Below are 25,047 nucleotides of genomic sequence, written 5' to 3'. Positions count from 1 at the left end.
CGATGTCCATCTGCTACCTTAATAATAAACCTATAAATATATGTACATAGATCTATTTCCCCATCATCATATATAAATATATTTATATATGTACATGCCTGTATTTAGACCTCTATAAATAACTTTTGTAGCCTTTTCTTTAGAAGCCCTGGTACTCATTAGTACACATGAATGCTTAAGGTCAGCAGTTCCCATTCACTAGCAATGTCCTAGGAGAAAGATGTGACAGTCTGTTTCAGTAAAAACGACATCTTTGGAAAGTTACTATGAGTTGGAATTGATTTGAGGGTACCCAGTACAACATCTTCTGCTTTAGTAATGATCTTAAAGTAGATAACAGGAGAACTTTGATCCACTGAGTAAACATTTTTACAATGAATTTACAATAGTTCTATATTGCATCATATTTATTCCTTATTCTAATTCTTCTAGTTAGTATGGCAAGCATAATATCTTTAATTAAGGAGCAAATAAGGTGTAATAAGTTATCAGTGTAACATGATAAATGGGATTTGAGTCAAAATCCAGGCTGTAGACTCTTTATTCTAGGTCTCTAAAAGCAAAGTAGATTGTGTGTGTGTGTGTGTATGTGTGTGTGTGTGTGTGTGTGTGTTGATGTGTGTTTGTTTAGGATTAGGGAGATCAGATTTGCTCTTAAGGTTACTTTCTAAATATGAGTTTTGATCACTTACGGTTATTATTTAATTTCTATCTGATATTTTCTATTCTTCTATGTACCTAAAGTAAATTTGGCAATCGCCTCAACTATTATTACTTAATTGATATTTATAATCTTATCATTTAATAGTAGTTTACAGGTTATTCAAAATTTATGACTGGGAGCCAGTTTTCAGCATCTTTCCCAGTTGTTCTGTTTTCCACCTATTGATGAGTTAAGAATTTTGAAATTCTCTCTACCTTGACCCAAGGAAGCTTGGTGGAGGAGTGGTAATGTGTTTGACTGCAATCTATAAGATCAGCATTTCGAAACTATATGCCGCTCTACAGAAGAAAGATAGTGCGTTCTAGTCCTGTAAAATATATACAATCTTGGGAACTCATAGGAGCAATTCTACTCTGTGGGGTTGTTATGAGTTGGCATTGATTCGGTGGCAGTGAGTTTTGTTTTTGTTTTTTTGGTCCCATGACAGCAAAGTGAATTCCAGTTTTATTCTTTGTACATAAACTAAAAGATGTATTATCAGTAACTACTACTATTGAGTTATTTCAGATTTATAGTAATCCTATAAGATTAAGTAGAACTGTGGGGGATCGAGGGGATAAAATAAGAAGCTGATACCAAGGGCTCAAGTAGAAAGAAAATGTTCTGAGAATGATGATGGCAACAAATGTACAAATATACTTGACACATGGATGTATGCATGGATTGTAAGAAGAGTTGAATGAACCCCCAAATAAAGTCATTTATTAAAAAAGAAGGCGATTTAACCATGGGAGTTGGGGGGAGATGTTTAAGATAGATGTGGTGTTGATTGTACAATTCCCCTTGATATGACTGAACTTTTCAATTATATGATATGTAAATTGTATGCCAACAAAATTGTTGGGGGAAAAAAGAGGACAGTAAAATTTTTTTTTAAAAGATTAAGTAGAACTATCCCATAGGATATCTAATGATGTAAATCTTTCAGAAGCACATCTTTCTTCCATGGAGTGGCTGGTGTGTTAAATAAGTGGCAGTTTGGATATCAAAGTGTTTTAACCATTATACACCTGTGCAATACAATAAAGGCCTCATGATCTAATTCCATAAGGTTACAGTTATACTCTGAACCAAGTTGGGTTGCCATGAGCTGGAATGTATTCAACACAATGGTTTGACGTTGTTTTGTTTTAGCCAACTTTGTTCAACATTTAGTCTCCAGAGCTCTAAGAAGAAAGAAGGTAATATAGGACTTTTGGGATCTGTTAGAGAGACCCTTTATCTTTAAATAGGCTTGTCAGTTTTAATAAATGAAAATACAGACTATAGCAAAATTTGGTTTTCAGATAGACAAGTGAGTTTTGCATAACTGTATATAATCTATATAACATTTATATATATAAAAAATCATTGTTTATCTGTAGTTCAAATTTCACTGGGCATCCTGAATTTTATATGGCAACTTTTGGGGGATATAAGGCAACTGACAGCAAGTCAATTCTGACTCATACCTATAAGATAGGGTAGAACTGGCCCTGTGGGTTTCTGATACTACAACTCTTTACAGGAGTAAAAAGTCTATCTTCCTTCCTTGGAAAAGCTGGTGTTTTTAAACGAATGACTTTGCAGCTAACAGCCCAAAGTGTAACCTACAACTCTGCTAGGGCTCCTCACTGCCACAAGGTCTTTCTTTCTTTCTTTTTTTTTTTAAAGCATTTTATTAGGGGCTCATACAACTCTTATCACAATCCATACATACATCAATTGTATAAAGCACATCTGTACATTCTTTGCCCTCATCATTTTCAAAGCATTTGCTCTCCACTTAAACCTTTTGCATCAGGTCCTCATTTTTCCCTTCCCTCCCCTCTCCCCCCTCATGAGCCCTTGATAATTTATGAATTATTATTTTGTCATATCTTGCCCTATCTGGCATCTCCCTCCACCCCCTTTTCTGTTGTCCGTCCCTTAGGGAGGAGGTCATATGTAGATCCTTGTAATCGGTTCCCTCTTTCCAACCCACTCACCCTCTTCCCTCCCAGTGTCACTCCTCACACCCCTGGTCCTGAAGGTATCATCTACCCTGGATTCCCTGTGCCTCCAGCTCCTATCTGCACTAGTGTACACCCTTTGCTCTATCCAGACTTGCAAGGTAGAATTCAGATCATGGTAGTTGTGGGGGAGGAAGCATTTAGGAACTGGAGGAACGCTGTATTCTTCATCGGTGCTATATCGCACCCTGACTGACTCATCTCCTTCCCTAGACCCCTCTGAAGGGATCTCCAGCAGCCAACAAATGGGCTTTGGGTCTCCACTCCGCATTTCCCCCTCATTCACTATGGTAAGTTTTTTTTTTTCTGATGATGCCTTATGCCTGATCCCTTGGACACCTTGTGATCGCACAGGCTGGTGTGTTTCTTCCATGTGGGCTTTGTTGCTTCTGAGCTAGATGGCCGCTTGTTCACCTTCAAGCCTTTAAGACCCCAGACACTATCTCTTTTGATAGCCGGGCACCATCAGCTTTCTTCACCACATTTGCTTATGCACCCATTTGTCCTCAGCTATTGTATCATGGAGGTGTGCACCCAATGATATGATTTTTTGTTCTTTGATGCCTGATAACTGATCCCTTCGAAACCACGTGATCACACAGGCTGGTGTCTTCCATGTGGGCTTTGTTGCTTCTGAGCTAGATGGCACCACAAGGTCTCTTTCTATGGGTATGTAGGGAGATTGAATCTTGTCAAGTATGCTTTATCAGAGCCTCAAATTTTTGTAAGGGGCGTGGTCAAGATACTGGTTTGGGTATGTACCTATATTATTGGAGGACTGAAGGAGGAAGGAACTTGACCAAACCTAGTGCTTTAATTTAAGACATTTTAGATATTTCTCCCTCTCTCTCTGTATCAGCCAATATTTGACCCTCTAGATAGAATTCATGATTTCAGTGTTTAGATGTAATATCCTTTTATTAATCTACAGCCATCATGGAGTCAGTGTAAGCTATTACAGTTTATCTTTTAGAGATTCATTGTTATTAAGAGCCACTCATTTCTGTTAGCAAGCTTCATTATTTTCCTGAGTTATTTTCTGTGAAACCTGCCGGGAATGTTCTAGAGAAGATTAATCTCTGATGCTAGCCTTTGAACTAATAGCATGCATTTTTTAACTACCTAGCACCACTCCTAAATTTTCTCTCATCTGCTTTCAACCACTTTTACAGTTTGTCTACTGTGGTGGCTTGTGTGTTGCTATGATACCGAAAGCTATGTCATTAGTATTTCAAATGCCCTAAGAGTCACCTAAAGCAAATAGGCTTCAGTGGAGCTTCCAGACTAAGAACAGACTACTAAGAAGAAATTGGCTCCCACTTCAGAGGAAGTAGCCCCTGAAAACCTTATGCACAGGACTGAAACAATTCAGATACTGAAGGTCTAATGAATTGGAAGCAAATCATTGTCAGAGGTAATGCTGGGGATTGTGCCCCTCTGGCCAGAATGGACTTAAAATATGACTGAAAAGGAGCTGCCTTCTCAAAGCAGAGTAAACCATAGTGGCTTGAATGAAGTAAAGCCTATAGGAGTAAAGCCTTCAGGATCTTCATTTGTTGATGGACACAACTAATCTGCATACATCTAATGATCGGAAGTTGGAATGTACAAAGTACGAATCTAAGAAATCTTGAAGTCATCAGAAGTGAAATGGAACGCATAAAAGACCAATATATTTTTCATTAGTGAGCTGAAATGGACTGAAACCGGCCATTTAGAATTAGAATATCTTCTGGGTTATTATGCTAGGAATGACAATCAAGTGTAATGGTGTTGCATTCATCATCCATAAGCACATTTCAAGATCTGTCCATGTACGAAACTGTCCATGGTAGGATTATATCTATCTGAATTCAAGGAAATCCGACCAATACAACTATTATTTAAATTTATGCACCAACACCAAAGCTGCTGTTGTTAGGTGTCATTGAGATGGTTTCAACTCATAGCAATGTTATGTACAATGGAAGGACACATTGCCCATCCTGCACCATCCTCACTATTGTTCCAATGCCTGAGACCATTGTTGTAGCCACTGTGTTAATCTATGCCCTCGAGGGCTTTTTCCTTTATCACTGCTCCTCTACATTACAAAGCATGATATCTTCTCCAGGGACTGATTGCTCCTGACAACATGTCCAAAATGTGTTAGACAAAGTCTCTCCATCCTTGCTTCTAAGAAGCACTCAATCTAGTGAATGAGAGGGGGAGTGCGGAGTGGAGACCTAAAGCCCACTTGTAGGCCACTGGACATACCCTTGCAGAGGCGTCTCGGGGAGGAGACAAGCCAGTCAGGGTGGATGTTGCAATGACGAAAAATACAACTTTTCTTTAGTTCCTAAATGCTTCCTCCCCCTCCACTATCATGATCCCAATTCTACCTTGCAAGTTTGGCTAGACCAGAGGCTGTACACTGGTACAGATAGGAACTGGAAACAAAGGAAATCCAGGGTGAATGATCCCTTCAAGACCAGTGGTGTGAGTGGTGATACTGGGAAAGTAGAGGGAGGGTGGGTTGGAAATGGGGAACCGATTACAAGGATCTACATGTGACCTCCTCCTTGCGGGACGGACAACGGAAAAGTGGGTGAAGGGAGACGTCGGACAGGGCAAGATATGACAAAATAATAATTTATAAATTATCAAGGGTTCATGAGGGAGTGGGGAGGGAGGGGGAAAATGAGGAGCTGATGCCAGGGGCTTAAGTGGAGAGCAAATGTTTTGAGAATGGTGAGGGCAATGAATGTACAATTGTGCTTTACACAATTGATGTATGTATGGATTGCGATAAGAGTTGTATGAGCTCCTAATAAAACGATAAAAACAAAAGACGCACTCTATCCATGTTTTTTCCAAGACCGCTTGGCTTGTCCTTTTAGCATTCAATGGTATTTTAATATACTTCTCTAGTACCACAATTCAAATGTATTGATCCTCCGTGGTTTTCCTTATTCAATGTCCAAATTCTACTAGCATATGAAGTACTTGGAAATACTGTGCCTTGGGTCAGGCTCACCTTTTCCTCAAAGTAACCTACTTGCTTTTCAGTACTCTAAATACAAGGTGCTGTGCAGCTGATTTACCTATTGCGATGAGTTTAGATCTTTTGATTGCTGCTTTCATGAGCATTGACTGTAGGTCCAAGCAAGACAAAATTCTTCACGACTTCCTCACTTTCTCCTTTTATCATAATGTTACCCGTTTTCCCAGCCGCAAGGATTGTGGTCTTCTTGGCATTTAGTTATAATGCACACTGAAGGCTGGAAGCCTTGACCTTCATTAGCCTGTGCTTCAGGTTCCCGTCATTTCAGCAGTAAAGCTTGTGTCGTCTGTGTATGGCACGTTAAGAAGCCTGCCTTCAATCCAGAAGCCACATTCCTCCTCATGTAATTCAGACAGGTTGTGGCCACCAAAACTGTGATGAAGAAATTGAAGGATTCTACCATCTTCCATCTGAAATTGATCAAAAGTGCAATGAAGACATGTTGATAATTACTGGCAATTGGAATGCAAAAGTTGGAAAAAGCTGAAGGAACAGTAGTTGGAAAGTATGGTCTTGGTGATAGAAATACAGCTGGAAATTGCATGATAGAATTTTGCAAGACCAGTGACTTGTACATTGCCAACACCTTTTTCAACAACCCAAACAATTACTATATTCATGGACTTCTCCAGATAGGATACTCAGAAATCAAATTGACCATTCTATGGGGAGAGACAATTGGGAACCTCAATATCAGATCAGGGGCTGGCTGTGTAAATTCAGGTTGAAGCTGAAAAAAATGTATAAAAATCAATGAGAGCCAAATATGAGCTTGAGGATATCCCACCTGAATTTAGAGAATATCGCAAGAACACATTTGACACATTGAACACTAATGACAGGTCATCATCTTTCATGAAGAAAGCAGAAGGTCATTATATAGAAAGAAAAGGTCAAAATGGATGTCAGAAGAGACTCTGAAAATTGCTAACAGAAAAATTTCAAAGGTCAGCTTGAGAAGACAAAGTAAAATATCATAATGAAATTTACAGTTAGAAAAACAGAAAGGAAGAACATACACGTTTTAAACTGGAAGAACTCAAGAACAAATTTATGCCTTGAGTTGCAATACTGGTATATTCTATGGGAAGCATATTGAATGATGCAAGAATATCAAAAGAATTGGAAAGAATCCACACTCACTGTACCCAAAAGAACTACTCAGCATTCCACCATTCCAGGAGGTAGTGTTAGTTAGAGCTCTCTGCAGCTAGATCTAGACCTCGGTCCTTGGCTCCGCGCGAGAAAGAATTCACACCGAAGCCTGGTTCGTGATCCAAGTGAGTTTTATGAGAGTTAGAAGAAGTTTCAGGTTTACACGGCACCCATAGGACTCCTCGCAAACATGCCGCCTAGCTGGAAGCTGCTCGGTGTCACGCAAAAGTCTGTCGCTCGAATCTGGGCTCCTACCTTTTCAAGGATTCCATGGGGAGGCATGGTGGACGACCCCTGATTGACCCCATGGGCGGAATTGAATTCACCTGGCCTAGGTGTGCCAATCCAGGTGGCCTAGGTGGGCCAATCCAGGTTCAGCGCCCACCCATGTCTACCTGCGGGAAACCTGAACCTCTGAGCATGTACAATGCGCCACTCCTTTGTTCCGGTGACTTGGCTCTCTGGGCATGTGTTAATGGACATTCCCCAGCCCTGTGCTAGCTTGCCTAACATGAGTATATAAATAAATACCAATGGTAATGAAGAAAGGAATTCAGGCTACACTGAAAGTATTTACCAAAAACAAGGCTTCAGGAATTGATGGACTACCAATTGTACTATTGTAGCAAAATGATGAAGCACTGGAAGCAATCACATTTATGCCAGGAGAATTGGAAAGCAGTTACTTGGCCAACTGACTGGAAGACGTCCATATTTGTACCTATTCCAATGAGAGGTAAGCCAACAGAATGCTCATTAGAGAACAATATTAATGATAGCGCATATAAATAAATTTTTGCTGTAGATCATCCAACAATAGTTGTAGTAGTACATGACCTAGTTGCCAGAGGTTCAGGTGGAACAAAGGGTATTGTTGATATCAGATGGATCTTGACTCAAAGCAGAGAATACCAAAAAGATGTTTACTTGTGTTTTATTAACTGCCAGGGTAATTGACGGTATGGCTCATCTTGAGAAGAATGAAAATTCCAGAACACTTCATTGTGCTCCTGTGGAATTTGCACGGATCAAAAGGCAGCTGTGAAAACATATCAAGGACATACTAGATGATTTAAAATCAGGAAAAGTATGTGTCAGTATTGTATTCTCTCAGCATAATATGTATGCTTAGCAAAATTCAGAGAAGCTGTATTATATGAAGAAGAATTCATATTTGGATTGGAGGAAGTCTTGTTAACCTGTGATATGCAGATGATAGATACAGCCTTGCTTGTTGACAGCGAGGAGCTCTTGAAGCACTTGTAGATGAAGATCAAGGATTATAGTCTTCAGTATGGATTATGGCTCAGTGTAGAGAAGAACACAATCCTCCTCCACCACTGGGCGAATAGGTAAAAAACATCAAGATAGAGAAAAGATTGAAATTTTAAACCATTTCATCTTTGTTGAATCTACAATCATTGCTCATAGAAATAGCAGTGAAGATAACAAACGGCACCTTGCTTTGGGTAAATCTGCTGCACAAGACATCTTTAAAGTGTTGAAAAGCAAGGAGTACCTGACCCACGCCCTGGCATTTTCAGTTGTCTCGTATGCATGTGAAAGTTGAATGTTGAATAAGGGAGACTGAAGGAGAATTGATACATTTCAATTCGGTGCTGGTGGAGAATATTGAAAGTATTGTAGAATGCCAAAAGAACAAACAAATTATTCTTGGAAGAAAAACAGCCAGAATGCTTCATAGAAGCAAGGATAGCAAGCATTTGTACATGCGGCCAGGAGAAAACAGTCCCTGGAAGAGAACCTTTTTTAATAAAGTAGTGGGGAGGTGAAAAAAGACCCTCAAGGAGATAGAATGACATAGTGCCTTCAACAATGGGCTCAAATATAGGAACAATTCTGAGGGCAAGGCTGGGCAGTGTTTCATTATGTTGTGCATAGGGATGCTGTAGGTCAGAACCCACTCAATGGCACCTAACAACAACAGATTTTTTTAAATACTTTATTCGGGGTTCTTACATATTTTATCACAATCCATACATTCCTCTAGTGTTTCAAGCACATTTGCACATATGCTGCCATCATCATTTTCAAAGCATTCTCTTCCCCCTTGAGCCCCTGATATCAGCTCCCTATTTCTTCTCCCTCCCCTGCCTGCCCTCCCTCATGAAACCTTGATACGTTATAGATTATTATTTACTTATCTTACACTCTTCTCTGTCACCCCTCACCCACTTTTCTGTTATTCTTCCCCTGGGAGGAGGTTATAGTTTGATCCTTGTGATCGATTCCCCTTTCTTCCCCCCACCTCCCCTAATCTTCCTGATATCTCTACTCTCATTATTGACCCTGAGGGGTTTATCCTGGATTCCGTGTTGCGGGTTCTTATCTGTAGCAGTGTGCATGCTCTGGTCTAATCCGATTTGTAAGGTAGAATTGAGGTCATGATAGTGGGGAGAAGGAAGCACCAAAGAACTAGAGGAAAGTTGTGTGTTTCATCAGTGCTATACTGCATCTGATTGCCTCATCTCTTCCCTGTGGCCTCCCTGTGAGGGGATGGCCAATTGTCTACAGATGGACATTGGATCTCCACTCCATGCCACCCTCCCCCATTCACCTTGGGTATGGCTTTGTTTTGGGTCTCTTTTCTTTTTATGGTATGTGCATAATCCACACACCATACCATTAAACAGATTTATCTCTTCTTGATGTGTTTATTATCATCATTTTAAAAAATAGACATTTAGGGATTATGATTTTTATGGTTTGTGTGTTTATTTTCCCATTTAAAAAAAAATCACTTTATTGGGGCTCATACATCTCTTCTCACAATCCATACATACATCCATTGTGTCAAGCACATTTGTGCATTTGTTGCCATCATCATTCTCAAAACAGTTTCTTTCTACTTGAACCCTTTGTATCAGCACCTCATTTTTTTTCACCTCCCTACCCCACCCTTTCTGCCTCACAAACCCTTGATGATTTATAAATTATTATTTTTTCACTTCTACACTGACCGATGTCTCCCTTCACCCACTTTTCCGTTGTCTGTCCCCCAGGGAGGGAGTTATATGTAGATCATTGTGATCAATTCCCCCTTTTTCCTCCACCTTCCCCTTTCCCTCCTAGTATCACTGCTCTCATTATTGGCCCTGGGCGTTTATCTGTCCTGGATTCCCTGTGTTTCCAGCTCTTATCTGTACCAGTGTACATCCTCTGACCTAGCCAGATTTGTAAGGTAGAATTGGGATCATGATAGTGGTGGGAGGAAACATTAAAGGACTAGAGGAAAGTTGTATGTTTCATTGGTGCTATACTGCACCCTGACTGGTGTGTCTGCTCCCCATGACCCTTCTGTAAGGGGATGTCCAGTTGCCTACAGATGGGTTTTGGGTCTCCACTCTGCACTCCCCCTCATTCACAATGATAAGATTTTTTTGTTCTTTGATACCTGATCCTATTAACACCTCCTGATCACACAGGCTGGTGTGCTGCTTCCATGTGGGCTTTGTTGCTTCTCAGCTTCTTCAAACCTTTAAGACCCCAGGTGATATAACTTTTGATAGCCGGGTACCATCAGCTTTCTTTACTATATTTGCTTAGGCACCCACTTTGCCTTTAGTGATCATGTTGGGAAGGTGAGCATCAAGGAATGCCAGTTTAATAGAACAAAGTATTCTTGCATTGTGGGAGTACTTGAGTGGAGGCCCAGTGTCCATCTGCAACCTTAATGCTAAACCTATAAATATTGCACATAGATCTATCACCTCTTTGTCATATATAAATATATTTATATATGTACATGCCTATATTAAGACCTTTATAAGTGCTCTTTGCCTCCTAGTTCTTTCTTCTTTTTCCTTTTACTTTCTTCTTGTCCCACTATCATGTTCAGCCTTCATTTGGGTTTAGTAATTTCCTCAGTTACATTGCCCTTGATCAAACCTTATCAGGCCTCCTATACCTTCCTTGCCACCGATTTTGGATCACTTGTTGTTCTCTTGTCCCTGGGTTTGTTAACATCCACTTCCTTTCCCCCACCTCCTCCTCTCCTATGCCCCCCCCCAGGAATGGTCAATCCTGTTGTTTTCTCCTCCAGATTATTTATCACTTCTATCTTATCTAGATAGACCTCCAGAGATTATAATATGCACAAAAAAGAAGGCAGAGCAAACCCAAGCAACAAAACAACAACAACAAACCAACGGGGGTTGGGGAACCTGTAAATAAGTCAAGGTCTGTTTACCTTTATGAGTGTTTTCTAGTCGAGTCTGATGGGTTGCCAGGTCCTGGCCCAAAAGCCAATGTTTGGTATTCTAAGTGGACTTCGCTGCTCTATTCCCCTTGCTGTTCTGTTGCACACCCTTAGTGTTTCGCCTCAGTGTGGTGGGGTCAGATAGGGTGCAGTTCCCACACTGTGTCTCTAGTGTTGTCCCCTGTAGCACTATGGGTCAGTGAAGGATGTTTGTTGGGGCATCAAAGTCTATTTTTGGCATTCCCTGGGGACTTCGTTGCTCTGTTCTTGTTATTCTGTTCCACGCCCTTATTGTGTTGTCTCGGTGTGATGGGATCAGATCGGGTGGAATTCCCACACTGTCTCCAGTGTTTTCCCCTGTAGGGCTTTGGCCAGTGAGGGATTTCGTGTCTCACAGTGGGGCCAGCCATGTGGTCTTCTCTGTGGATTGTCTGCTCTGAGCGGGAATATCATCCTCAAGGCTTTGTGGGCCAGCATGTGCTCCACTCTCTCTTCCTCACCCTTCATTTGCTCCCGTGTGCTCTGATCAGACATGCCCCTCTTCTGGAGCTGCACATTCAGTTCAGTCCTCTGAAAGAAAAGTTGGGATTGGGGACGACCCCAAGCCACATTTTTTTAATTTAAGATGTCATGGTTCTAAAAACATTTTATTTTATGCACATTATTTATGTATCACTGCCTTTGCTGTGCTACTTTATTTATTTACATAATAGAGCTTACTTATGGTAGGACAAAAATACTACCACTTTTGTATAGAACCTCTATGCTTGGTACAAAAGTCAAGGCCTAACTCATATCCTGCTTCTTTATAACCCTTCTTGTGTAATTTCTGTGTGTATTTTTCTCTTTCCCTCATGGTTTCAAATTTTTATTTTAAAAACAAAATAAAGTATATAGTATTACAAAAGAAATCAGATATTGATATACAGTAATCAAATATGGTTTATAATTATGTTAGACATAGTAAGTTATCTGTGTCTTTATCCATTAATACTATTCCTAAAATCTGGTTCAGCAGTTTGAAACCACCAGCTGCTCCAAGGGAGAAAAACTTGGCATTTTTCTTCCATAAACAATTACACTCTTGGAAACTCACTTGGGGGGGGGGGTCAGTATGAATCAGCCATTGACTCAATGGCAATGACTTTTTAAAATCTAATGACAAGTATAGTAACTTAAATTTTGAAGTATTGTGAAAAGAAATGATTTTTAGTTCTGTGATAGATCAGTAGCAACTATAAATTAACTTCAAAAATGTTTAGTTTCTGTCATTTACAATGTACTGAGATTTGTTGCCTTATTTGTAATTGAAGGAGTATTGAATTTTTGTTAGAGGTTTGTGAAAATAGTGATTTTATCCACATCTATTTCAGTTAGCTATTGCTTTGATAATCCATATAAAAATGTGCTGACTTAATACAATCATTTAATGCTCATGATTCTGTGTGTTAAGGATCAGCAGGGCTTAGTGGAGACAAATGGAGGATCCAAGAAGACCTAGAATGACTTAATATTTATTGTTGATTGGGGGACCTTGCATCTCCTCTAAATGGGATCAGTATTTTGCTTTCTTCTTCCCATGACCTTTCCTCATAGCCTAGCCAGACCTGGACTAGGAAATTAATGAAATTCCGTGACATTAATGCATCATCACTATGATATAAAGAATGCTGATACTAATGACTATAAAGAGCTGTTTTGAATCTATGGCAAAGTCTTTGAAAATGTCATTACATATTCCAAAACATACTCCTGATACAGGAAATCTAAAAAGAAGTTATGGATATTGGGTCAATTCCAATGCATAGTGATCCTGTAAGAGGGAGAACTACCTATTTGGGTTTTTCTAAGACTGTAACTCCCCCTCCCCCCTCCGCCTCCTGCTTTATTTATTTATTTTCCGATTTTCTTTAAGATATTTTTATTGGGGGCTCTCGCTGCTCTTACAACAATCCATACATCAATTTGTATTATATGTACATATGCTGCCATCATCATTTTCTAAACATTTACTTTCTATTTGAACCCTTGGTAACAGGTCCCCTTTTATCCTGCCTCTTCTCCCCTCCCATCCTCTTGACCCCTTGATAAATTATGAATTATTATTTTCACATCTTACACTGACCACTGTCTCCCTTCACTCACGTTTCTGTTGTTTGTTCCCCTTGGGTGTATGTAATGTATCAATCATTATGATCTGTACCCCTCCTCCCCTCTTCCTCTCCTGGTATCGCTACTTCCATTTCTGTTTCTGAGGGGTTTATCTGACCTGGATTGTGCGTGTGGTGAGTTTTTATCTTTACCAGTGTACATGCTCTGGTCTAGCCAGAACTGAAAGGCAGGACTGGGGTCATGATCGTGGGGGATGAGGTAGCCTCAAGGAATCGGAGGAAGGAATAGTGTGTGTTTTATTGGTGCTATACTGTGCCTTGTTTGACTCATCCCTTCCTTGCGACCCTTCTGTGAGGGGATGTCCTGTTGTCTACAGAAGGGTTTTGGGTCTCTGCTCCGACCCCTCTCATTCTCAACAATAGTTGTTTTTGGTCTTCTCATGCCTGTTACCTGATCCCATCACCTCTTGATCCCACATGCTGGTGTACTTCTTCCATGTGGACTTGTTGCTTCTTTGCTAGATGGCCTGCTATATCTTTTGATAATCGGGCACCATCCGCTTTCTTCATCATATTTGTTTGTGTACCTATATTTTTCCTCAATTATCGTGTCAGGAGGATGAGAATCACAGAAACCCCAGGTTAGAACAAAGTGTCCTTGCGTTGAGGGAAGGCTTCAGCAGAGGCCCCAAATCCTCAATGTATTGCCATATAAATATATGTACATAGGCCAATACCTCTATTACTATGAATTAAAATATTTACATATGTACACACCTACGTTTATACCTCTATCTATAGCTTTGCTTCCTGGATTTTCCGTTTTCTTTTACCTTCCTACTGCCCCACTACCACGCTCTCCCTTCTTCTGCCTCTAGTAATTCCTCTCAGAGTGCCGTTGCTCCAACACTCCCAGGATTTCTATGTCCTCCTTGTTGATTTTAATTCCCTAGTTGTTCCACTATCTATGGCATTGTTTGCTCACTGCATCCTTCCCCCACTTCCGAAACCATTGGTCCCATTGCTTTTCCCCGGGTTTTCTTCCTATGCCTATCCTATGCCAGGTGGGCAAAACAACAATAATGGAGACTAAACAAAAGATTGAATAAAAAGAGAAGAATAAAAACAAAACAAACAAAAAAGCATACATAATTCCAGGTCTTTCAGCTGACCTTTATGACTATCCTCCCCTCTGTTCTGTGGGGTTAAGGGAACTGCCCCTCTTAGCCAGAAGTTTATTTTGAGGGCTCCTCAGGGGCTTTGTGGCTTTGTTTTATTCCCATTGCTGATTTATGTTCCCTTCATGGTTTGCCCCACTGTGGAGGTGGGATGTGTCAGACTGAACTCACTACCTACTGTGTGTCCCTAGTATTACCCTCTGTCGTAGTATGCTCCAGTGATGAGACATCATGTCTTGAGCTGTTGGTGGCGCCACAGTCTCTCTGTGCCTTAGCAGCTCTGTGCAGGGACTTTGTCATCAGGGCTGGGTGTGCCAGTATGGAGTCCAGACCCTCACTCTCTCTTTTTCCTTTTTGATTTGCTGTGTGGACATGGAAGACCAGTCCCTCTCCCCATCCTGTAGGTTTAGTGTTGTCCTCTTTAGTGCATTCTTCTAGGGAGGGGTCAGTTTGACTCTGATTGGGGCCAGCCCTAGAGCCCTCTGTTCATGAGTTGCTCCATGTGTTTGGCGTTCCGTGGTGAGGTCTGCACTCACACTCCCATTTTGCCCTGCTCCTCTAGTGCCGTCAAGACTGTAACTCTTTACAGGCGTAGAAAACCTCAACCTTTGCCCATGGAGCAGCTGACCTTGTGGTTTGTTGCCTAGCATGTAACCCACTTTGACATCAGACATGCTTTTCTGTAGATATTGTAATATAATGGCTTTTTCAAAAGTCCTGATTATTATTAAATTAATATAAAGCAATATAGTTAATGATATAATATTTCTATTTTTCTATAAAATTCTTCCTATATGCTGTCTATTAGCCCCACATTTTGGAGCCCTGGTGACATAATGGTTAGAAATTCAGCTGCTGAGCACAAGGTTACCAGTTTGAAACTTTCAGTCACTCTTTGGGTAAAAGACAAGGCGTTCTCCTGTAAAGAGTTCCAGTCTCAGAATCCCACAGAGGCAGTTCTCTCCCATCCTCTGGGTCAGAATTGTTGAATGGAAGGTGGCTAGAGAAAGATTCAGATTCAAGTCATCATTAAAATGAAAAGATTTGTACATCAGCTTATCACCCACAAATTATTTTCTTTCTTTGTGTCTCTATAGACTTGATTTACTATGTAGTTATATGTACAGTTTTTAAAACTCGACATTCTTTTTAGTATTTTTGTAAGTATTGCAGCTAGGATTTTAAAATGATAACAATATTATTCAATGGTCCGGATTATATAATAATCCTGATATAGCTGGTTATTGTTTTTAGAGTTCTTTAATAAAAAATAATGCTTTTATATATAATCTTTGTAAAGGTAATTTCTTTTTATTAGATTATTGTATATGACAAATTCCCTAGGCGTGTGATTATAGCATCATAAAGAAATTCAGCTTTACAGTCTTTGAGACTATGATTTTCCAATCTCCTTTTGCCAATTATATTTCATCATTTTAATAATTACTGAGGTAAATTTTCTCCCATGGTTTAATGCTCCTATGTCTTATATGAGTTACCATCTATATTTCATGTCTGTTTGTCCACTGGGATTTTTACATGCTTGTATAATTTCACAATTCTTTATCATCAGTCAATAAATATTTTTATATTAATTTCCCTTTATGTAGTTTTTTTTTAAGCACATAGAAACTTAAAGGAGCCTGGTGGTGCAGTGAGGGCCTGTGTGGCACAGGTTAAGCATTTGGACTGCTAATGAAAATGTTTGTGGTATGAACTCGCTAGCTGCTCTGTGGGAGAAGGATTAGGCTTTCAGATTCCATTAAGATTTACGGTCTTGGAAACCCGATGAGGCAGTTTTACTTTATTTTATAGGGTCACAATGACTTGGACTCGATAATGACAATGGGTTGGTTGATTCATATGTTTTTACTTAAGTATTGATGATTTCTTTCTTGCAAAAATAGAATAATGTATTAAAAAATTTCATTGACATGCATTTCACATGTCATATCTTTCTGTAGTTCAGTCACATTCCTAAGAATTGTGCAACCATCACTATAGTCAATTCCAGTACATTTTTTCTTCCTTGTCCTTGGTGTTGTTACCTCCCATTTCTTTTCTTTTTCTTTTTTTAATAAAACACTTTATTGAGGGCTCTAGTGTATCTCGTAACTATCCATACATCAATTTTCTATTGAACCTTTGGTATCAGCTCCTCTCCCCGCCTCCTGTGGCCCTTTGATAAATTATAGTTATTATTATTTTTATATCTTACACTGACTGCTGTCTCCCTTCCTCCACGGTTTCTGTTGTTGGTTCCCCCAGAGGTGGGGGTTATGGTTGTTGTCAATTATCGGGATCGGTTCTCCCTTCCTCCGCCCACTTTCCACCCGACCTCCAGGCAGCTCCCCATTTCTTGCCAGTGACCCCTGTCATGCCCCTTTTGAATCTGTTGATCCAGTTATTGTCTCTATAGGTTTCCTTAATCGGGGTTTCACATACAGAAAATCATTCAAAATCGAGACAAACAGCCCAACAAAAATGTCAGTGTAAAAGGACATTTTTATAACAAAGCAGAAAATATTAAAGACGAGCAATTACGCATTGAATCAAGAGGGAGCTCACTGACAAGGTGTCACATTTTGACGTGATCTGCCTTGCAATGCAGTCTGTCTGGTAACAAGTCCTTTCCCTGATCTGATCTATAGTCAGAGGGGATTCACCAGTGTTTTAATCTTCATGGGGGGGCTCTGAAAATGGATTTTGGACTTGCACTGCCATCCACAGCCCTCTGTAAACCAGGTGATCAGAATTTAAGCTCTAATACCATTCCAGGTTTGAATTTCATTGTTTACAAATCTTGGATCACACATGCTAGTGTCCTTCTTCCATGTGGACTTAGCCGAGGTCTTATTTAGATGGCTGCTTATTTTAAAGCATGCCTTTATAAGACCCTCCAGATGCTATTCTTTCTAATAGCCAGGTACCATCTGCTTTCTTCACCACACTTGTTGCAGCACCTGTAACTTCAGTGATCACTTCATAAGGATTAGGTAAACAGGGCCATGTCATAGGAACTCATGATTCTTAGATTAGGATAGTATTAAATATGAACTCAAAATCCATTCCTATATCTATGGTATGTGTAAGTCCCTGGTTCAATTTAAAGGCATCATTATTATTTTATTGAAGGATGCTCTAAATTACACCCTGGGGCATATAGTAAGTAGTTCTACTGATAATACCATTAATTTAGCCACTGGTGTAGAATTTAAAACACTGTTGAGAGAAAGAATGAATATATTCATGACATAGTTTCAGATCATAGCATAGGGATTGTTGATTGTTACTGATTATCAATTTAAGTGACTGAACAAACAATATTCACATTTACATTGAGGGTTTAAGCTAGGGCAGAGCTTCAATTAATGCTGCTTCACGAAGTCAGAGTCATTTGAGCCTTAGGTACATGAGTTTTTCAGTTTCTTTAATCTGCTACCGGTGTATGAAGATTAAGTCCACCTCGTTTACTTGGATTTCCAAATATAACTCTTCTTTTGTGTCTATGAAGGATGCTGTGTGCCCTTGAAAGGACAGTCTAAAGTCCTGGTTGTCTGTTAGTACATGACACTGTTTTCTAAGTACTGTTTTTCTCTTTTTCTAGGCACCCTACAGGAGGATCCTTTATTCGTCCCAGCAAGGTTAATTTTGGAGTAGACTTTCTTACTGCACTTAAGAAACGCTATGTTTTAGAAGATGGACTAGAGGAAGTTAGCAAAGAGAAAATTATTACAATTGGAAATAAACCTGTAGAAACTATTGGTTTTGACTCTATTGTAAAACAGCAAAGGTAAGTGGAAATGATAACATTTACAGTTTCATCAAGGTTCAGAATTTAAATTTTAATGACCATATATCATATGCCCATTTTCCTTTCTGCATAGTCAATTAAAATCTGAGGAATCCAAGGACTATGTATTCAAGGAAATTAAAATCTTTATTTTCATATAAGTTAGGATTTTTTTATGTGGATTGGAATTGAAATATTAAAATGTTATTTTTTCTTATATAAATACTTAATTTAAAGTATTTTGTTATATAATGAGCCTTGGTGGTACAACAGTTAGGTACTGAGCTGCTAACTGAAGGAGAGCAGTTGAAACCCAACAAAAAGATCTGCAGACAGACCTTCTCTAAAGATTTAAGAATAGAAAGAGATGTTTGTCTTTCAGGTTAAGATTTGCAGAGCAGAGAAGTAGCAGTAGAACTAACAAGCTAGCTAGAGTCAGCCCAATAGGCTGCTAGCCCATGGAGCAAGAAAATCGAGTACCTTCAGGCAGGATGCTTGCTGACAGAGCAGAGTGCCTGCCTCTGGGCCCTTGGGGGCGCAAGGTTTACCCATAGACTGAGTTGGACTGGTGTGGGATGCTTTCTTGATGTAAAATTATTTCTTGAGAGAAAACACAAGATGATGTCGACGTAGAGACACCCGTCTGTAGCTCACTGTGAGTGGTCACTGGGTTTGTGGGTGAGAGGGCTAATTCGGGGGATTCCATCCTAGCCCTGGTTTTAAAGCACCTGGAGACCTTGTAGCAGTTACCTATGGACAGCACAGCTGTGTTCACCATGACAACTGATCCCCTGGGTTTCCCCCACACTGGGAGCCTGTGTATCATGGATCCTGTTGTTTCCTATCGCCAGCAACACACACTGCCACTCCTGGTTCTCCCCAGTCACAGAGAGCCCTGTGTATCCTGTTTCCAGAAGACCCCCTGATTTACACACATGCACACGCGCGCGCGCGTCATGATCCCCTGTGTTTTCTGCCCTGCCTCAGCATGTTTTCCGGTGTGCCTCATTTCCCTAGGTTGCTCCCTCCCCCTTCACTGCATGTAAACACCAGCCAATCACTCATCAGGGCTCTGTAAAAAAAAAAAATTAGATAGAGGGACATTAAATCTCTTCTGATTTTACTGGGGCGAAAGAGAATCGCCTTCATCAACATCAACTGCCCAAGGCCTATTCCTGTGAGGCAGAGGTCAGACATGCGTCTACCCTCTCACCTGCTTCCCTCCCATAGCATACTGGGTTTCTATGCTAGGTTCAATAATGTATTGCAATGGCCATACAGAACTCAGAAAATATTCATGATGAAGGTTTATTAAAGAAGCTAGCAGATTACAATTCAGGATCAGAAATGTTCAGGGTAAAGTAGTTCTCTGGTCAGAATAGCCTCTTCTCAGCCATGCCTATGAGACATGCTTTTCTGCTCGTCAGCTCGGTGCAGCTCTGACAAGTTACCAGACTCCTTTAGCACTAATAAATGCCCCCAAAGACACCCCATTCCACAAGCCAGCTTCTTGCCTGAAAGTACTTAGCTCTGCTTGTTCCATGGACTGGGAAGCTCTTGGTTCCATTCCATTTGCTGCCACAGTTTCTCCACACAGAGATCTCAGCATCCCAAAATGTGTTCTGCTGGGCTCTTCTTTCTTTTCTCCCTTGGGTCTTTCTTGATGGACGTGAGGTCCCCTGTTCCCATGTCCTACGTGGCTCATTTTATATCGAGTGGGATGGCAAAATTGCCTAATTCATATAAAGTCACATATGCTTTAGTTGCATATCCCCACTCAATTACTTGGTGGGGTTGTATAGACTACAACTGGTAGAGATATAGCAAGTAATAGAGTGTATACACTTATTTGCATGATTCTAGCCCTTATTTGCATAGTTACACCTGATCATTACATGAGTGTTACTTAGAAGGGCCACATTAAGTAATGTACTATATTGCAACCCTAATATACAGTATGATCTCTTAATACATACATCTACAAAGGCCTCAGTTTCAAATATGGTCATATTCATAGGCCATGGGGATTAGGCCTCCAATATATGAAAGTATCTACATAGAGGATAATAAAAATTGAGTTATATTTGTAATGTTTATAATACGCTTTCTTATTGGGTGGTGGTTGTGCGTATTTTGTTATATTAACTTGGTTACATTTTCCTATTTATGATATGCATTTTAATTTTTAAAAAGCTGGATAACATACATGCTGATGCATATATGTAAACTATGTGTTTTTTATGCAGTCAGTTGAGCAAGTTGCAAGAAATTTCTCTGAGGAACTGTGCAGTGAATTCTGCTGGTGAAAAAGGAGGAATTGCTGAAATATGCCCCAGTATCCTTCTGATTGATATTTTGTTTCTGTGATCTGGTTTGGATTTGATACTTGTGCTCAACACTGTGAGTTACCTAGCAATATTCAAGTTTCCTGCCCCATATATGTTCTTCCTGGCTTTTTCCCTGAACTCAAACTAAAACTCACTGCCAATGACTTGATTCCAACTCATGAGGACCCTTTAGGACGGAACAAAATTGCATCCAGGTGTGACATTGTGGCTTACTCTGGCCAACAAAATGAAGAATAGATTTTGCAAGGCAGGGCTTTCTAAAGGCCACACGTTGGGATCTGTTGCTTGTTGCGTTCAACTTTCTGACTGTCTCGAGTGTAGACAGAATGTCCAGGGCTATTGCAGCGATCTTGTAGACCTGAGGAAAGGAGTCAGAGAAGCTTGCAGGTGTTCTGGGGCCACTGCACAAGCTCTGAAGTGCTTTCTTGTGAACTTTTTGTTAGGGAGAAGAATAAACTCTTCTCTTTAATAAAGTTTTGGCTTCATGTAACTGAACACAATTGTTAAAGTTTCTTAAAAATGGCTTTTTAAGAGTTTATAATCTCATCATTCTCTTATCAGTTTTTTTAGTGCCATGAAATATAGGAGGTAAGTTATTTTTAAACCCTCAATGATAAATCAAATAGACTTTCTATAATTTTAAAAGGTCTTCTGCCCAATCACAATAATGATTTTTTATCAAAGATAGCTATTTATCACTAATTTTTCATGCGTGTGAAGAGATTCCAATTAGTAAGATTCACATAGCTTCTCTCTAGCAAAATGTTCTAACTTCCCAGACAGTACAGTGTTTCCCACCAGAGTACCTGCGGTTTGATCCCCTTCTCCCTGTTGAGATGTGGGGTTGCTAGAGGATTCTGATTGGTTGTTTCTGCCATGTGCAGTCCCCTTTACTTGTCCCAGAGGGCTGCATAAATGTCATAGTAGTTTGGGTAGCTTTGAGTTAGAATTGCTGGTTAGCTGCTGAGTGTGGAGTGGGTTTGGAAAACATTGTGGTGAAGGAAAAAATGACATAGAGGTGTCAGGAGTATTTCCTATTCTAACTGGCTGTGTTAGGCCAGGTTGACTAGAGAAACAAATCCAGTGACACTCATATATGTATGAGAGAGAGCTCTATATCAAGAAGTAATTATGTTTCGAGAAAACTTCCCAGTTCAGTCCAACTCCAATCCTTCAGTTTAATACTAGTCCATAAATCCTTCTTCAGACTCACACAGTCACAAGCAGTGATGCAGAATGCAGGAACCCACCTGTTACTCCATGGGGGGAAATGAGGCTCTCTGCTCCCTTAACGATTTGTAAAGCTGCATAGGGTCTTGAGTCAGAATTGATTATGCCAGTGGATTTGTTTTATTTTTCTGCACTCTGCAGCTCCACACAACAGATGTGGCCTTTTAAAACAAGTTAGGTCACACCTCTCTTGCTTAAAACCCTTTATTACTTTTCCATCTCCACTGCCTGCAAGACCTTGTGTGATCTGGCCTAGTCACCAGTGACTTTGTTGCCTTTTTTTGTTTTTTTTTGAGGGTTTTCTTTTCTTTTTTTTTTCCCGGCCCAGACGAGAGCTCCAGCCCACTCGCCAGATACACTTAAAATATAAATAGGTCTTGTCTTTTTTTAAAAAAAATGATTTTATTGGGAGCTTGTACAATTCTTATCACAATCCATCCATCCATCCATTGTGTCAAGCACATTTGTACATTTGTTGCCATCATCATTCTCAAAACATTTGCTTTCTACTTGAGCCCTTAATATCTGTTCCTCATTTCCCCCTCCCTCCCCACCTCCCCCTTCCTCATGAACCCTTCATAATTCATTAATTATTATTTTGTCATATCTTACACTGTCCGACATCTCTTCTGTTTTCCATCCCCCAGGGAGGAGGTTATTTGTAGACCCTTGAAATCGGTTCTGTGGCCCTCATTTTTAACATGCCCCTCCCTCCATGTAGAACTCTGTTATAGCCTTAACCTTTCTAACCTCAGAACCTTTGCTCTTGTTTCCCTGTGCCTGGAATGTACTCTCCCAGGTGACAGTTCCTCAATTCCTACAGTTCTTGACCACATAATATCATATACCCACATGCACTCTGTTTCTGCATGCTCATCTTGCCTAGCTAGGCATTTGTTCGCATTTGACATATTAGAGATGCGAATTTGAGTTTCTCTCCCCCAAGTGAGACTTTGTTTTGTTCACTACTGTATTCCTCGCCCTGATTTATTATTTGTGTAATGCATAAATGATTTGAAGAAGTTCCAGACGTATCAAACTACTGCATATGATCCTCTTGTCAGTGGGTCCAGTCCCTTCCCTACCAGGGTTCTGCTTAGCGGTGCCCCTTCTGGGTGTCATGTCTGCTACTCCTCTCCGGCAGTCACTGTTGCCCATCAGTGGCAATACCTTCTCTTCTCGCCTCACTGCTTTCCCTTCTCTGATCTCTTGCACAATAGATGTCATATTAACTGTTTCTCGTCTCTAAGAGACTATCTGAATTCAATTTTTCTTTGCAATTTTAAACATTTGTTCCAGCTAATTCCTCTTCTCCTTCTTGGAGATGACATTTTACTTGAAGATTGCTATAACTCAAATAGAAAGGCGCCTCATAGCTCCCTGGTGATGAATGGCAGTGTTTATTAAGCTTTTGGTTGCTAAACAGAGCCAAGAGCAAGGTCTATGGGGACATCTTAGGAATTTAATAAATCAAAATTTCTATCACTTCTTCTGTTTTCCTTTTTCTTGGATAAAGCTAGGATGGTTCTGAGGCTGGCATTGGACTATAGCCCTGGTGGTGTATAAGAGTTATGTGTTGGGTTGATAACCACTAGGTCAGCAATTGGAAGCCACCAGTTGCTCTCCAGAAGAAAGACTAGGCTTTCTACATCTGTAAAGATTTATAGTCTTGGAAACCCATAGGGAGACTTCTACTCTGTCCTTTGAATCAGAATCAACCTGATGGCGTTGAGTTTGCGTTTTGGTTTATTTGTCTCTAGTTTATAGTATCTGACAATGAACTTTGATTTTCTGAATGATTTAAAAGGATAAAAGTAATACATGCTCATGAAACATGTTGAAGCAGAATGTAGGATATAAAGATCCCATACACTAGAATTAAGAGTTAATGATGTCTGTTCCATCTTTTATGAATTGTTTGAAATTACTCTTTCTTAACATATTACCTTTAGATATTAGAAAAGTAGACTTGTCAAGAAACTTGTTGTCTTCATGGGATGAAGTCATACATATTGCTGACCAGCTTAAACAACTGGATGTTCTAAATCTCAGGTATGAACTCTTGGTTAATGAATTGTCGTGTACTACAAAGTTCCTAATGTCTCCTTGCCCATTCAGAACATCAAGGTGAGGAATATTGGTGGGATGTAGGTAGAGATTTCAAGAGAAGCAGATATTTAGTTGAATATATTTGTTTATTTGAATTTATTTAAGCTTATTCTTTAAGGGTACATTGGTTATTCTTACAAATAGTCATATTAGGTAGTTATTTAATAAGGAATATGTTGACATTTGAGATCTTCGTACTTCCTGTATGGCTGGCCATAAAAGATAGAGCCTCTGGAGGAAATGATACCTGTTGGGATGCCAAAGAGGGGGTGTTATTAAAGTGAACACAACAAGGGAATACTGCATGGTATAAAATCAAGGAAGGTCTGAGTCAGGGTTGTATCTTTTCACCATACTTAGTCGATCTGTATGCTGAGCAAATAGAGAAACTGTGTTTGAAGAAGAATGTGGTATCAGGGTTGGAGGAAGGTTTATTAACAAGCTGCCATATGCAGATGACACAACCTTACTTGCTTAAAGTGAGGAGGACTTGAAGCATTTAGTGATGAAAATCAAGGATAGTGACCTTCATTTTGGATTACAACTCAATGTCAAGAAAACTAAAATCCTCACCACGGGACCAGTAGATAACATCGTGATAAACAGAGAAATGATTGAAGTTGTCTAAGATTTTGCCTTGCTTGAAGCCGCAATCAGAGCTCACAGAGATCAGACAATGCATTGAATTGGGTAAATCTGCTGCATAAGACCTCTTTAAAGTATCAAAAATTAAGGGTGTTACTTTGAGGAATGAAGAACACCTGACCCAAGCCATGGCATTTTAAATCATGTGAAAGTTGGATATTGAAGAAGGAAGACTGAAGAATAGTTTATGCATTTGAATTATGGTGCTGGTGAAGAATATTGAAAGCACCATAGACTCCCAAAAGAACAAACAAATCTGCCTTGGAAGAAGTACAGCCAGAGTGCTTCTTAGAAGCAAGGATGATGACGAGACTTTGTTGAATGTACTTTGGATGTGTTTTCAGGAGAGATCAGTGCCTGGAAAAGGGACATCGCGCTAGGTAGAGTAGAGAGGCAGAGAAAAGAAGATCCTCTATAATGGATGGACACAGTGGCTGCAACGATGGGCTCAAACTAAGAACAATTGTGAGGATGGCTCAGGACTGGGCAGCGTTTTATTCT

General features: G+C 40.0%; 1 protein-coding gene across 3 annotated transcripts in view; it reads left to right on the top strand.

Annotated features, from left to right (window-relative positions):
- The window catches only part of TBCE (tubulin folding cofactor E), a 75,407-nt gene that overhangs the window by 30,373 nt on the left and 19,987 nt on the right, over positions 1-25,047 (top strand). For 2 of the 3 annotated variants that reach the window (XM_075532197.1, XM_075532195.1), the window contains exons 4-6: positions 18,029-18,214; positions 20,461-20,549; positions 23,745-23,844. In XM_075532197.1, coding sequence (XP_075388312.1) covers positions 18,029-18,214; positions 20,461-20,549; positions 23,745-23,844 — 375 coding nt within the window. Of the gene's footprint in view, positions 1-2,928; positions 3,006-18,028; positions 18,215-20,460; positions 20,550-23,744; positions 23,845-25,047 lie in introns of all 3 variants that reach the window. The other variant, XM_075532200.1, reaches the window with a different exon arrangement.

Source organism: Tenrec ecaudatus, chromosome 1 (assembly GCF_050624435.1).
Source record: "Tenrec ecaudatus isolate mTenEca1 chromosome 1, mTenEca1.hap1, whole genome shotgun sequence".
NCBI lineage: Eukaryota > Metazoa > Chordata > Mammalia > Afrosoricida > Tenrecidae > Tenrec > Tenrec ecaudatus.
This window is presented reverse-complemented; position numbering and strand designations above follow the sequence as displayed.